The 15,495-nt window shown below is 42.6% G+C and overlaps 1 protein-coding gene across 1 annotated transcript; it reads left to right on the forward strand.

Moving 5' to 3' along the window:
* The first annotated feature begins 778 nt into the window (after positions 1–778).
* On the forward strand, positions 779–6,620 carry LOC110732490 (type I inositol polyphosphate 5-phosphatase 2-like). Its single transcript, XM_021912438.1, has 11 exons — positions 779–1,205; positions 1,347–1,458; positions 1,551–1,649; positions 1,987–2,080; positions 2,299–2,403; positions 4,279–5,107; positions 5,221–5,405; positions 5,502–5,610; positions 5,736–5,884; positions 6,078–6,301; positions 6,419–6,620. The coding sequence occupies exons 1-10, from the start codon at positions 1,173–1,175 to the stop codon at positions 6,283–6,285; spliced, it is 1,923 nt and encodes a 640-aa protein (XP_021768130.1). The 5' UTR covers positions 779–1,172; the 3' UTR covers positions 6,286–6,301; positions 6,419–6,620.
* The last annotated feature ends 8,875 nt before the right edge of the window (positions 6,621–15,495 follow it).

Raw genomic sequence — 15,495 nt, forward strand, 5'->3', positions numbered from 1 at the left:
TATTTAAGCATGGGTATAAAATTATTATTTTGTACTTTTAAAAATAATTCCAATTATTAATACATGTATTGCACCATGGTTATGCAATTGGCAAATCTTAATGTCGTATGAGCTAGAGGTTTTAACAGTGCTTATAGATCCCTTTCAAAAGATATTTAATATATGGCTACAAGTTTATTTCCAACTAGTATGGATTATAATTTTTTTTTTTTTTTTTTTTTTTGTATTTTAATGTATTCTCGAGTATCATGTGGGATCTCAATGGACGAACTTAATCCTCCTAATTTAAGTCCGATCCTAACTTTTTTTTCCAAATATTTGTAACCATTAGATCAATCTGAGATTTCCTCATCTTATGAGTTGGCTCTCTCAAAAATCACAGATTTACGCGTCATCTTGAATCAGCAATATACGAGACTTGTATATATAATACTGAATATAAAAAGACTTAAAATTATGTGATATTGTGTATGTGTGACAAAGGGTAGTGTCCAACCAATAAACCCACCAATTCATTGAAAGCAATGGTTGCAAAATATGTGTGCCTACTGATCTAGGACTGTTGAAGTCTTAGTTCATTGAAAATGACATAACAAATTTGTTATACAAATAATTATATACTCTGTATTATATGTGACAAATTTGATTGGTTTTTCAACAAAAAAACCAAGCTTTTATATATTTATGTTTGGTCATTATTCAAACGTAGAAGAAAGGTAAGGACCATAAATTTATTTTATAAAAACTTAGGGTTGTAATATAAATACTAATAATAAGGTGCAAGTTGAAACCATGAAGTGTACTGTCTGTCCCGCACCATTTAGCTAGTTATAATGCCTTTAAACTATGTCGTCGTTTCATACTTGTTATTTTGCGAGTATCTTCCTCGAAGTTATTGCATGTAATCCCTTGGTTATGTTAACGGTTTTAACCATTTATTATTGATCTTCCTACTTTTCGTTTATATATATTAAAAAAATAATTCGACACGAAAACGACCCAAAACAGTACGTTTGCTGGTTGGTGTTACATATATACGGGTGATATATATTATCGTCCCATAATTTTTCTTCTGTTCACTACGTCGTCGTCGTGTTAAGCTCCTTTAATTTCCTCCTCCTTTTTATTAGTGGCTCTTGAGAGCTCACACATTCGTGTGGTCGAGAAATAATATGAGGACTCGACGGGGAAGGCGGTCAGATCAGGTATGTCCGACCTTAGCTTTCTATCAAGGGATGGATATGTTGTTATTTGTTTCATGGTCGATAAATAATTTTAATGTAATTTGTTTCAGTCAGTTGATAGTATAACATAACATAACGAGACTTTTGTTTGGTTTTTTTTAGGCATTTTGGCCTTCCCTGGTTATGAAGAAATGGCTTAATATTAAGCCTAAGGAGTATGAATTTAGCGAGGATGATTTCGATACTGAGACTGAAAGCGAAGATGATCGTGATGGTGTGATTTTACACAGTTACTAGTTATTTTTGCGGTGTCTCTCTCTTCTAAGTTGGTGTTTATTTATTTTATTTTTTTGGGAAAATTTTCAGCATTTACTTACAAGGAATCCAACCTCAAGGATGCTAAAGACCTTTTTCATGGACCTGAAAGAACTCCATCGCAATCCATGGGTACAGACCAAATTTCAGGTAATAATAATTGGATTTTATTTTTAATTTTGTTCCAATTTGATGAAATTTTGAAATCTTCACAATGTTTCGGGTATGAACAACACGTCGTGTTCATACCCGAAGCCCGCCATTCAAATAAGTTGATTGGCTAGCTGTTTGATTGAATTAGTCTTGGTGTAAGTTAATAAGTTTATGAGCTAAATGAAGCTAGTGTCTATTATAGGAGACAGGAAATTTTTATTTTATTTTTTTTCTTTGAGGTTTATGATCCATATATATCTAAAAAAAGGAAGTTTCACTAAAAATGTGAATTTGTACATGTTCTGATTATTTGTTTGTTTCCATTTCTGTTCAGACAAATTACCTAGTGAACGTGGTACTCAATTAAGACACAGAAGAGGAATTTCCGAAACGCTTCGAGTTGAATACATGAAAACTAAAGATGTGAGGTTAGATCATCGTCGTAAGTTTGCTCATGTTAATTTCATGTCCAAAAGATAGCTAGACACATACTGTCATTTCGATTTTTTTTCATAACATCTTTATGCAAACATTAGCCGTCCCGTGTTAGAGAAAAAGTGTTATCAGATAATCATCTTATAAGTTAGAGGAGTTATTATATAATCTTACGCGTCGCTCCCTAATAACCAATTGATATGTTATGCAGAGTGACAATAGGGACATGGAATGTAGCGGGTAGATCTCCATCTGATGGTCTTGACATAGATGACTGGCTTTGCATGGAAGAACCAGCAGATATCTATATTATTGGGTAATTTTATGACTTTTTTTTTAATTATACTACTATTTAGTCTGTTATTAATTATTTACTTTGAACTATGAGATAATGAAATAGTGGTCCGGTTATACATGTGGTCCCCGTAATCTAAAATTTATAATCCTTATATCTGCAAGCGTATATATCATGAATTATAACTGTTCACATCTCTTGTTGAGAACAAAGGGGACTTCATGTTGTGTCTTCATCTCGTGTGTTTGGTGCTTCAAGTTTAGTGGTCGTTTGGTAGGACATGAGCAGATATTTGTGTTTCTCTTATCGGAGGTGCTCTATTCTAGGAAGATTTAGACTTGTGTAGCAGGATAAGTGTGTTAAACATCTTATCCCGAACCAGTAATAGTTAACCGACCGTACAATATATGTCTACTAAACAAACACATAAGATTATACGTATCTATATTGACAATGTGCGGCTCGTACAGTTGTTGATTCGTCTATTCATCTTATTTGTTCATTTTAAATTTTTAATTAATTAATTATGCATGTGTACTATAGCATCAAGCTTTAAAAAAATGATACATCCATTCACTATAATATTACCAAGTTCCGCGTTGAATTTGGAAGAATCATATTGATGCCTAATGTCAATTGGGCTTTAATAAATTATGTGTCAAAGCATTTAGCTAGCTTTGAGGCTAAATTTTCATAAATAATAAAGCATGTATTCGGCGGTGAACAAATAGATTAAAAATAGCCATTTGTCTTGCTGAGACTTGATAGAATAAATCACAATTTTTAAATACAACTGATGTATTAAATAATGAATACAGAGTTTAGTCACTTCAAATCATATGAAAGTTTTTCACGATACTGATTTCTGTATTTCATTTTCCTTACATCAACACTTTTTTTTCCTCATCCGGCCATTCTTCATACTTTCATTCCTTATATTTATTACATCTACTAGTATTATACAATTTATAGAATAAATTAATAATTAGGGGTTATCTTTGTAGAAAGTTTCAACATCTGTAAAGGTTTAACTCCAAAGCATTATCTTCTGGTTGGAAATCAAAATATCTACTTTCGTAAGTTTTGTTGACCTTAGAGAGACTAGGTAAGCCACACGATCGAGAGATAACATAAAAAAGGTTAAAAACTACCCATAATTATCCATTTGTAGGAAACTTTCTTGTGTAGTTATGTTAGGTGTTTCACCGTATTTAGACCATTCTATTTTATATCATCAACTTTTTGCCGCCCAAAAGTAGATTTGTGTGGATAAATTCATGACATTCATATCTTTGTACCTTCTCTTAATGTTTGTGTTACAACTTACAAGTGGAGGGCGGGATGCCACTTTCCCTTCCTTGTTGTTGGCAAGCACTTGAATTGGTAGTTACTCCGTAATTGTAATCAACCACGTATTATAATTGACAATTAAACACTAGTTTGTCCCACTAATTCAATTTATTAATTAATGGCATGCTATACTTTAATTTGTTCTTCTTCTTTGGGTATGACAACTCATGATTTTATCAATGTTTGTAATCAACAACTCTTCAATTGAACTAGTAGTGGTATACGATTTATATAGACTAGATTTTTTTTTCGTGTAACGCTTATCACATACATGTTACAATAATTATTTTAGTGGAGATTAGTTTTTTGGTACGCTATAATAAATAACAATAAATTTACAATCAACAGGTCTTGTTGTGGTAACATAACAAAATCCGTGTATGATTTTCTTCGTTATATTTTGTAGTTTTCATCCTTGTATGAAGTTTCGTGGCATAAAAATGATTAGTGAATGGAAACGAGCAAAATATTTATGTCCTGGACGTGTCTTAAATCTAAGGGGCAAAGAACTAATTTGGGTGCATTTTTTTGTATGGTAATTTGCAGTTTTCAGGAGGTGATCCCCCTGAATCCAGGAAATGTTCTAGGAGCAGAGGATAACAGGCCAATTTCGAAATGGGAGTCATTCATCCGAAAAACCCTGAACAAAACATCTGAACCTGAAATCGACTACAAAAGTTACAGTGCACCCCCTTCTCCAATCTTAAGGGCATCCTCTACACTAGACGGTCTTGCAATCGAGGTTGATGTCCCTTCACTCGGTCTAGCTAACGAGGAATCCTTAAAGAAACCGAACCATGATCTTGACTTAGGTAGACATGAACTTACAGGAAAGTACAGTGAGGAAACAAAGGCCTTAATAAAAAGGATTTATGGAATTGACAGTGACAGAAGGATAGATTGGCCTGGACATTCATTAGTCACAGTGCCTTCAAATCTGTCTTCAACTTCAACTCTGAAGTTACGCCGAGTTCTGAGCAGTTCAGGAATGTCAGGAGTTTCATGGATGGGAAATCCTTTAAGTTTTGATCCTAACTTGATACCTAATAATGGAGGATTGAAAAGGATACATCCTAGTCTCGCGAATTTGCTGATTGAGGAACAGCCTGAGAGGTCTGAAGATTCTCATGATTCTGCATCAGATGCTTCTGGTGAATTTTCTGCAGAAGAAGATGATTCTTTATTTGGTTTACCAGAGGATAGTCCACCTAGTTTCTCAAATGGTAATACTCATCGTAAGTATGTTCGAATTGTCAGCAAGCAGATGGTTGGTATATATGTTTCAGTTTGGGTTCGCAAGAAGTTGAGAAGACACATTAGCAACTTGAAGGTCTTTCCTGTTGGTGTTGGGTTTATGGGTTACATGGGAAACAAGGTAATTTAACTTGTGACTTTTAAGGCTACATATTCGTATTTAAAACTGACAAGTAATATTACATTGATAAATAATGTAAATAGACGAATAATAATGTGATTTTATGTGTGCAGGGATCAATATCTGTTAGCATGTCTCTGTATCAGTCGCGCATGTGCTTTGTTTGCTCTCATCTAACATCTGGTCACAAGGATGGAGATCAAAATAGGCGCAATGATAATGTATATGAGATCATTAAACGTACTCGGTTCACATCAATCGTTGAAGATAACCAGCCACATAACATTCCATCTCATGAGTAAGCATTTTTTTTTCAAGCTGTCAAGTTGGTGTTGTCAATCTGAGGTTACTGTATACGTTATGAGATTTCTAATATGGATTTTACTGTTAACAGCCAAATATTCTGGTTCGGTGATTTGAATTACCGTCTCAATATGTCAGACCATGAAATAAGAAAGCGTGTTGCTAACAAAGAGTGGAATGAGCTCATTAACAGTGATCAGGTAAGATTTCTGACTGAAATTTACACCGTGATTAGCAAAACAGAACCAAATAACATACACCATCTAATATAACTGCACTGTAATATACTCTGAATATATATTAACAGTTACAATATTTTTTACAGCTAAGCACAGAGCTTCGCAGTGGGCATGTTTTTGATGGATGGAAGGAGGGACCAATAACTTTCCCGCCTACATACAAGTATGGCATCAACTCGGATAGATATGTTGGCGAAAACCCAAAAGAAGGGGAGAAGAGGAGATCACCAGCATGGTAAGTAAACATGCTGTCAGTTTGATAAAAAGCTGTCAATTAACATATTTCAGAACTTGAGTAGTTTAGTGTTTATAATCTTTATATCAGATAACATCAGGTTAGATTAGATTAGATCAGATTGATTCTATTAATACGTTCTTAAAGATCAAAAGGAGCTTGATAATAACAGGTGTTTATTGCTGTTGTGCAGGTGTGACAGGATACTGTGGTCAGGAAAGGGCATAAAACAGCATTTCTACAGAAGAGCAGAAATAAAGATATCAGATCACCGTCCTGTTAGTTCCTCATTCTCAATTGAAGTTGAAGTTTTAGACCCGAGAAAACTTCAAAGAACTCTTCATTACAATACTGCAGCAATACATCCAGAGGTTTTTCCGGATGAGGATGAGATCTTTTAGTGTTCGGAAATAACAGGTAAATGCATCAGCTTGTTTAACTGAGTACACGAAAATTCCAGTCCATTTCTAACTGTTATTGCGTGCTTAAGAGATAGAAGGAAATTCTGACAACGATGTTCCTATATGCTTGCAGGGTGAACATTGTTTAGAAGACTAATTATGTAATGATATACTGTAAATGGGAGAGTTCGGATCAGTGATCAGTCATCTGACTTGAGATTTTCGACATTCTCCTGGATTCATAGTTGAAATCTGTTGCTTTGGGTGTGTGATCGTTGTTGAGGACATAAAAGAAAAAAGAAAATCATATAAACAAAGGTGTGAATTGTGAGGTACGTTGTGTAATGTGTGATTATACATACTTATATAGCGCGCAGTTCTCACATCATTAGCAGTTTCGTTTAAAGCAATCAAAAATTGTACAGGAAAAAGTTATAGAAATTCTTTTGTTTTAGAAAGTGTTTGGGTCCAATTTAGTCAAAATTGGGCCTGAGCACTAAATGATCCAATTAAAAGCCCAAGGTCAAGGTTCAACTCTCCAATTGCTCAAAAGTCAAAAGTCAGCCCACAAAGTAAGCCAATTGGGCTAAAGCCCAACCTCTCCAAGTATGATGAGGTATAAAAGCCCTCATATTAACACATTCAAGGGGAGATCAGATACATTATGACATATGATCATTGATATTCCAATTCGTATGCTCATTCTTGCATTCAGAAATATCCCACAAAAGCCTCAAGCTACAAACTCTCTTGCATAGTGTCTTCCTTTTACACATTATACTGACTTTAGCATCGGAGGGGCCTTCCTCGGAAACACCCCCGAGGCTAGTTTACGTGTGTTCACTGTGCAGGAAACCTTCGGCCCAACACAACTTGGATCGAATCCAGTCTTCTCCATTTCAACGGACCTTCGGCAAGGTCCCATTGTTTTCAACCGAAACAATTTGGCGCCGTCTGTGGGGAAGACTTTCAAAAATCTTTAAGCCAAATTCCTAACCAAGATCATCTTGCAATTATCTTAGCAGCCATGGCTAAGAACCGCAAGAGCAAAAGCCTCCGTCAAGGAGCGGGCGAAAAGCCTAAAACCCCTACACCATCGCCCACGCCGGACCGGAACTCTCCCAAGGGTGCCGGCTCGGGGGGAGGATCACACAAGGAGGATTCCCTATCTCCTATAATGCATGACTCTCAATATAGGCCGGACCACTCTCGGTCTAGCAGGGGTCAGTCTGATCATAGGACATATTCAGTGTCCCGAAGCCAACCATCGGCTGCACGGCCTCATGCCCACACTCGGCCGGGGACCCCTTTGACGGGGCCCAGTTCGGAAGAGGTGGCAAGAGCGCTGGCAGTACTCATGGAGGCAATGAGGGCACAGAATATGCCACCGCCTCGTGATCGAACTCCTCCGCATACCCGGCATCAGCGGAGGAAGTTAGACCATGACGGTGGGAAGCTTCCTTCCTTCCGGGAACTGGAAGAGTGGGAGGAGGATTCTTGGAAAAATGAAAAACAGAGGAAGAAGAACTCTCAATTATTTAAAGGATCCTCATCCTCAAGACCAGCAGCGCATAAGAGCAGCAGCTCAGCTTCTCGGCCAGAATCTACTCGCCGGGAACCCGAGACTGCTCGCAGAAGCGTCCTTGACCGACTCGGCGGCCAGGAACCGAGCGTGCGTAGTCGCCTCTCGTTCCCTGCAGCCGAGGCCCAGACTTCCCAGCCAGGGACGAAAACCACTCCTACCTCTCTAAGAGGGCGGAGCGCGGTCCCTTCGGCCAGGAACAAGGGCAAGGCCATTATGCTTCCCGCTAGTTCACCATTCGAGCAATGGATACTGGAAGAGCGCGTACCCACGGTTAAAATACCGTCGCATATCACATATGACGGGACCACGGATCCGAAGGACCACGTGGCCTCGTATGAGACTCATATGCATCTTTGCCCCAACCACTCTCAAGGGGGTCGCGCAAGCGTGGATCTCCAAGGGAGTAAGGCAAGGCTCCATAACAGGTTGGGATGATCTGTCCTCCAAGTTCAGGAGCAAGTTTTCCACGGCAAACCGCCGAGAGAAGACTACCGCAGAGCTCATGGGTCTGCAACAGGGGGAAACTGAAAGCCTCCGAGACTACCTGACCCGTTTCAGTAACGAGTCATCAAGCGTCTCCCAGCTGGACCAGGGGCTAGCTGTTTTTGCAATGCAGAATGGCCTTCAGCCAGGAAAATTCCTAGACTTTATGGTCATGCATACCCCGCAGACCTTGGAGAAAGCTCTTAGTGCTTCGGATAAGTTCATCCGAGCCGAAGAATGGAATAAAGCAAAAACCCAACCTCAATCCGGGGGAGGGAAACAGAGGCAAATACCCTTGTCTGAAGGCCAAGGCCATAAGGCAAAGGGAAAATCAAAGGCCTCGGAGCCATCTTCGGCCAGCGACCTAAAGAAGGACAGGTTTGCCTCATACACAGGCAGATATGAGTCCTACACTCCGCTCTCTCTTCCACGCGCCAAAATTTACAGTGTGACGAAGGAGGAGCAGAGTTACCGAAAGCCGAGACCACTCCCAGAGTGGTATCAGCGAAAAAATAAAAATCAGTGGTGTGAGTTCCACGATTCTTCGGGCCACAACACTGAGGAGTGTATCCAGCTGAAGGACCAGATAGAAGACATGGTCCGGAAGGGATACTTGAAAAAATACATCGCGGATCACCGCGAGAAAAAAGAATCCGAAAGGTTAGCAAAGGACCCTCGGCAGGACCTTGATTTCCCTCGGAAAAACAGTAAAAAACCGGAGGGGAAATTCCCTCCGATCAATGTTATCTCGGGAGGAATATACTCTCGGAGGGAGCACAAGCGTCACCTTAGAGCTTTGACTCACCAGGTGAACAACGCTGACATTCAATCTCCCCAGTCGCCGGTGCCGAACATGACGTTCACAGCCGCCGACTGCCGGGGGATTACGTTTCCTCACGAGGATCCGTTGGTGATCATCGCCACGGTGGCCAACCACGACGTCAGTAAGGTCCTTGTTGACGGTGGCAGCGGAGCAAACATTCTGTTCCGAAAGGCCTACAACCAAATTAAGCTGAAGCCCAAGCACCTTACGCCGGTACCCTATCCGGTATCCGGGTTCAATGGGGCTTCAACTTATCCAGATGGGAAGGTGACACTTCCTGTCACCATCGGTTGCGATGAGGCAGCCCGGAACGTCATGATTGAGTTTTTGGTCATCGACGCTCCTTCAGTGTACAACGTGATTTTGGGGAGACCCATAATTCACGAGATCCAAGGGGTCGTCTCAACTTATCATCAGCTGATGATTTATGTCTCAGACGCCGGCTTCCCCGAAAGGATACAGGGCAACCAGAAGGACGCCCGAAGGTGCAACTACCTCAAGCCATCCAGTAGTCGCCCAGATAACGACAAGGATGAGGAGGAGAAAGAAAAAGAAAGAGAGCCAAGCACAAAAAAGCCGAAAGGCCTAAGTGCTTCGGCCCAAGGATCAGTGCCCAGAGAAAAAGGTCCCGAAAGGGAAAAGGTTGACTCTTCATCTGAGCCGAAAGACTCAGAGAGCCAGCCGAAGAACACAAAGACTGGGACACCTGCTGACATTGGCAGCAGACCAGATTCTGAAGAGTCCAGTCCATCGGCAATGGACATGGACCAACAGACTGAAACAGCAGAGTTGGCCGAAGGAGATGCTGAGAAATGTGTAACAATCGGGATGGACCTTGATCCTAACACCCGTTGTGAACTTATTCAGCTCCTGCGGGATAACAGAGATGTGTTTGCTTTCTCGGCAGCTGATATGCCCGGGATAAGTTCAGACCTCATCTCCCATAACCGAAGGGTCCATGCAAGGCCTCTCAAAATTGGGGATCTTGTCCTTCGGAATGCTGCTGCAGTTCAGAAAGGCCGAATCCATGGGAAGCTCTCAGCTACATGGGAGGGACCTTATGAAATTTATGATGAGCTTCAGCCAGGGACATACCGACTTCGGCAGTTGGATGGAACTGAGTTGAAGAATCACTGGAATGCTGATGTACTGAAAAAATACCATGTGTAAACCCTTCGGGGCAGAACAATCTTTGTAAGTACATTTTGAACTAATGACAGGCCTTGGAGCCGCCATTTATATAAAATTTACAACTTTTTATCCTTTCAAAATTTTCTTTGTTCTATCTACTCTTTGAGGGTTTTTTATTCAGCCTCGTCTGAAGCCTTCGCCTTCGGGTAACTGGGTTTCAGATTGCTGACAAAACCTGTCTTTTTAAAGAACACCGGTCTTTCAGCTGAAGTCAAACTTCAGTAAGACTTGTTCTCCAAAGACATGAGTCCATGGACAATTCTGGGATATTGCCTTAACTGAGCCTTGTATCCCAGAGAGCCATTATCCGAAACATTGCCTTAAGTTGGCCCTGTGTTTCGGGTATCCATTTTTCAAAGATAGACAGAAAATCAAGGATAACAGCAACAGTTGAAAATTTTTAAATCAGCCTCGTCTGAAACCTTCGCCTTCGGGTAACTGGGTTTCAGATGGCTTACAAAACTCAGTCTTTTTAAAGAACACTGGTCTTTCAGCTGAAGTCAAACTTCAGTAAGACTTGTTCTCCAAAGACATGAGTCCATGGACAATTCTGGGATATTGCCTTAACTGAGCCTTGTATCCCAGAGAGCCATTATCCGAAACATTGCCTTAAGTTGGCCCTGTGTTTCGGGTATCCATTTTTCAAAGATAGACAGAAAATCAAGGATAACAGCCTTTTTAAATCAGCCTCGTCTGAAACCTTCGCCTTCGGGTAACTGGGTTTCAGATGGCTTACAAAACTCAGTCTTTTTAAAGAACACTGGTCTTTCAGCTGAAATCAAACATCAGTAAGACCTGTTCTCCAAAGACATGAGTCCATGGACAATTCTGGGATATTGCCTTAACTGAGCCTTGTATCCCAGAGAGCCATTATCCGAAACATTGCCTCAAGTTGGCCCTGTGTTTCGGATATGCGTCTTCTTTAAGAACGCTGGTCTTTCAGCTGAAGTCAAATTTCAGTAAGACTTGTTCTAAAGAGGTTAGTCCCAGAAAGCTAATATCCCAAGCATTGCCTTCAGTTGGCCCTGTGTTTCGGATATCCAACTTTCAGACAGTCAATCTTCAGTAAGACTTGTATCCCAGAAGCATTGCCTTCAGTTGGCCCTGTGTTTCGGATATCCATTTTGAAGAAGTTCAGAAATTGCTTATTCAACTAAAGTCATACTTCAATTTCTGTGGGGGCAAGAAGCACGCAGTGCAGCTATGTTCGGCAGAGTTGAAGAAAAGAAACAGTAAAGCATTCAAAAATAAAGCAACTGAAGAAAAAAATTGAGCTACAAGTTCAATAATTCAGTATCGGCAGCCGCCCACAAGCGGAAAATAACAGCTGCCGAAATACGTACATAAGCAAAAAAATAAAACTGCTGTACGACAAGGCAAGCTGAAGCAAAAAACAAGGCAAAAAACTCAGAAAGCGGCAAGTCTAAAGTTAAGCACATGATGAACCGCAAGATTCTGAAGACGACTGCCCGAGTTCCTATGCTTCAGCCGGCGGATCAGACTGATCAGCGTTGAGTCCCATGGTGGCCTCAGCCCCAGCAGCAGAAGAGGCGGGCTTTGCACTTTGCCGAGCCTCCCTTTCCCTCTGCTCAGCTTCCAACTCCAGTCTTTCAGCTTCCTCTTCGGCTTCCTCAGCCTTAAGAATTTCAGCTTCAGCTGGAGTTGCAAACTTCATGTGAGGGTCTTCGGGATTCTGGACCCACTCAGCACATTTAGACCAGTCCAGCTTCGGCTCAGCATGAAGGCAGACTCTTCGGCATACTCGGAATCCGTTTCTGAAACCCATCTCATATTCCTCTTGGGTATAGACACGGACTTTGAGTAAAGCCTCAGCATCAGCCAGCTTCTTCTGGGTCTCCTCCAAGTCTTCCTTGGATTTCTTCAGCTCATCAGCGACTTGGGAGGAGGAGCCTTTCAGCTCATTCAGCTCTTGCTGAATTTGGGAAGCCTTTGTCTGAGCCTGGGCCACTTCAACTTTCTGGATCAGCAGTTGATCCTCAGCCTTTTGGAACTTAGCTCTTTGAGCTCCAGCAGCAGCAGCAGCCTCTGAGAGTTGGACGTCTTTGGCCAGGAGCAACTCTTCAGCAGCCATTCGGCTGGCTTCAAGAGCCTCTAGACGCTGCTGTACTTCAGCTTGTGCAGCAGTTCCTTCTTGAATTCGGCTCTCAATAGCAGCCTTGAATTTGGAGACGTCCACTCCCATATGCTCCTGGAGGAATTTTTCCCCTTCCATCAGTGGGGGAAAAACCTCCATCTCCATAGCATCGCAGAAGGTTTTCAGAGCTTCGGCAGCTTTTTTACCGTACTCCTCAACCTCCTGCTGCTTCTCTTCAGCTGCTGCTTGCTTCAGCTTAGCAAGCTTAACTTCCTCTTCAGCCACCTTCCTTTCGTGCACAGCAGCGTCTACCCTATCTTGTAGGGTATCAATCAGCTCTACAGTGAGAGTCTGATTGTGCACGAACTGAAAACAGGAAGACAAAAAAAAAATAAGTAATAAGAAAAAAATAGAGCTGAATTTCGGAGGAAATGAAGGAAAATTACCTGCATCATCAGCAGTTGGTTAGACCTGGCTGGGTCAGGAACTGATCTACTGGATTCGCCCATCCCAGCAGTGGCCTTCAGCGACCAGATCCTTGCCCTGTCTACTTCGGACATGCCAGCAAAACTGCCGAAGTAGGCTTCAGCTCCTTCTCGGTTTTGACCCCATATGAGGTCCCAGATGTGATCTGGGATTGGAATTCGGGGGGCCGAGAAACCCATTTCTCCAGAATGCAGAGTCTGGAAAGAAGGGAAGGACGACGATGGAGCTTGATTAGCTTTGGTTGTCTCAGCATCATCCTTCTCAGAGGAGTCAAGTACTATGACCTCCTCTTCTTCAGGGGTGAGGACGAAAGCCTCAACCTCTCTGGCGATATCTGCCGTGAAGCCCTCAGCACTGGACATCACGGCATCTTTATTTTCGTGCTCAGCAGCACTCTTCTTGATTTCTTCTTGGACCCCTCCCTTAGGTTCGGGAGTTCTCTGATCCACCTCCATCTCAGGAGGTGGCGGAGGGGTCTTTTGAGGAGATTGGGGTGTTGGCTGGGGAACCCTCGGCGATCCATTGCCTTCCTCAGGTTCCCTTATTGCGACGCCGATGGTCATCGGCCTCTGCTGAAAATCATGAGGGCCGATGATGGCCATCCTTCGGCGCCTTTTCAGAAGGGGCTGCTCGTCCATATCTGAGTCTGAAGACTCTTGTATTTGATCTTCGGGACGAACAGGAGCTTTGCCTTCTCTGTGTCTGTTACTCTCTTCAGACTGTAACAGACAGGGGGGAAGAAGAGTGTGAGTAAAGAAAAAAAAAAAAAAAAAAAAAAAAAAAAAAAAAGTTGTCTGAAAACTCACCGAGGTTTTCAGCAAAGCCTCGTCTTCTTCAGCTGCAGCTTCGGCTTCAGCAGCTCTGGAGGACCCTTCTCCTCCTTCACAAGCCTCAAGTACCCGTGCAACCTCTTCGGCTGTGCGGGCAGCTTCAGCTTCTTCGTTCAGCAGCTGAAACCAAGGGTCTCTCTTCTTCCACCAAGGCTTCTGCCTCTGATACAGAGCAACAGCCTCAATTTGGAAGTGGGAAGAGTCCAGATGAACTTCCCTATGCCTCGGCTCAGTGATAGACGGGGCCCGTTCAGTTACAACTCGCTCTCGGTTAACACCAAGACGAGCGTAGTTAATACCAACGTTGGTCTCGTCCCGCTCTGAAAAAAGGAAAGGGAAAAAGTTTAGCTCAGATATGTTGGCACAGCATAAAAAAGCAAAGCGAGAGAAGAAAAAGAGGTAGTTAAAAGCCTCGGCCCCAGCCGAAGAAGCTTACCATCCTTAAACTTTCGGCTGAGGCCAACAGCTGCTAGCATATTCTCTTGGAAAACGTAATGCGTATCGGGGAGCCAAGTCTCCGGGATATGCTACATTCGACCACTCCCCCCCGGGTTCGGCAGCTTGCCGAAGATATGTTGCTGATCCAGGTTCGGATCCGCCCCGTTATCTGCGGGGGACCTAGACTTCCCATTTCGGGATCAGGCTCAGCTAAGTACCGGGGAGCGCTGAAGACGCAAGGGTGGCCCGGATCTATGGGTGCCCTAACCCAAATCCATTGACCTCTCCAGTCCTTGTCTGAAGAGTCATTTGGCCACATGGTCAAGTATTGGGGCCGGGACTCAATCCGATACCACCCAGAACCATGGCTTCCGTGCCCACTCTGAATATTTGGCACTAGCCGATGGAGCTTTCTGAAGCAGTGCAGGTTCGGCACGTATTTGAAGAACTTGCAGACCCATAAGTATGTCATCACCCTTCGGATGCTGGTGGGGGTTAGCTGACATAGGGAAATGTTGTAATGGATCAGCAAGTCTCGGACGAAAACGTCCAAAGGGAACCTCAGCCCATACTGAAGCTGTCTCGTGTACACCCCCACATACCCCGGGGGTGGACGATGGATTCTATCGGATGCTGAGGGCATTCGGCACCAATATCCATCAGCTTCAAAAATGCCGTAGTGCAACTCAATTTGCTCAGCAAATCGATATTGATCGGCGTTCTCTACCCACCATGAGTAGGGGCGGTTCTTTATCATGGCCGAAGCGACTTCGGCATTCTCCCACTCTGAAAACCCAGGGAGGATATCCCAAAGGACAGCGGGAATTTCATCGTCCAGTCCAGAAGCACTCGGCTCATCCGTTCTTTGAGGAGGAGCCGAGGAAAGGGGAGTCGCCCTAATCCCTTCAGCAGGGTCAGACTCCGGCCTTTGACCATTCCAGGTCCCAATCCTATTCCTAGGATCGGGAATCGGCCTTGCTCTTCTTGGAGCACGGGCTCTACCTCTAACTCCTCTTGCCATGGATTATTTCGAAGAGAAAAGTCGAAAGAAAAGGGGAAGGAGTTCGAATTCGAAGAAAAATAAACTGAAATCAAAGGAATTTACCTTAATCTGAAGCGAAAGTTGCCGATTTACGAGTTCGTAGTGGCAAGTCTCAGTTTCTAAGCTCAATGCTCGGGGGAATTTGCGAAGTTTTGATGCGGGTTCTTGGTTTCTCTCTCGAAGAATTCTGGGTTTGTGTTGGTGAATAAGTGAGGAGAATGACGCGCCTCTGTTTAT

This window comes from Chenopodium quinoa, unplaced genomic scaffold, assembly GCF_001683475.1.
Source record: "Chenopodium quinoa cultivar QQ74 unplaced genomic scaffold, ASM168347v1, whole genome shotgun sequence".
Classification (NCBI taxonomy): domain Eukaryota; kingdom Viridiplantae; phylum Streptophyta; class Magnoliopsida; order Caryophyllales; family Amaranthaceae; genus Chenopodium; species Chenopodium quinoa.

Excerpts from the sequence above, each read along its gene's own strand:
- LOC110732490 (XM_021912438.1), top strand. The coding sequence starts at position 1,173 with ATGAGGACTCGACGGGGAAGGCGGTCAGATCAG. Across the intron at positions 1,650-1,986 it reads GGGTACAGACCAAATTTCAG|ACAAATTACCTAGTGAACGT; the intron begins GTAATAATAATT and ends ATTTCTGTTCAG. Across the intron at positions 5,406-5,501 it reads CATAACATTCCATCTCATGA|CCAAATATTCTGGTTCGGTG; the intron begins GTAAGCATTTTT and ends TACTGTTAACAG.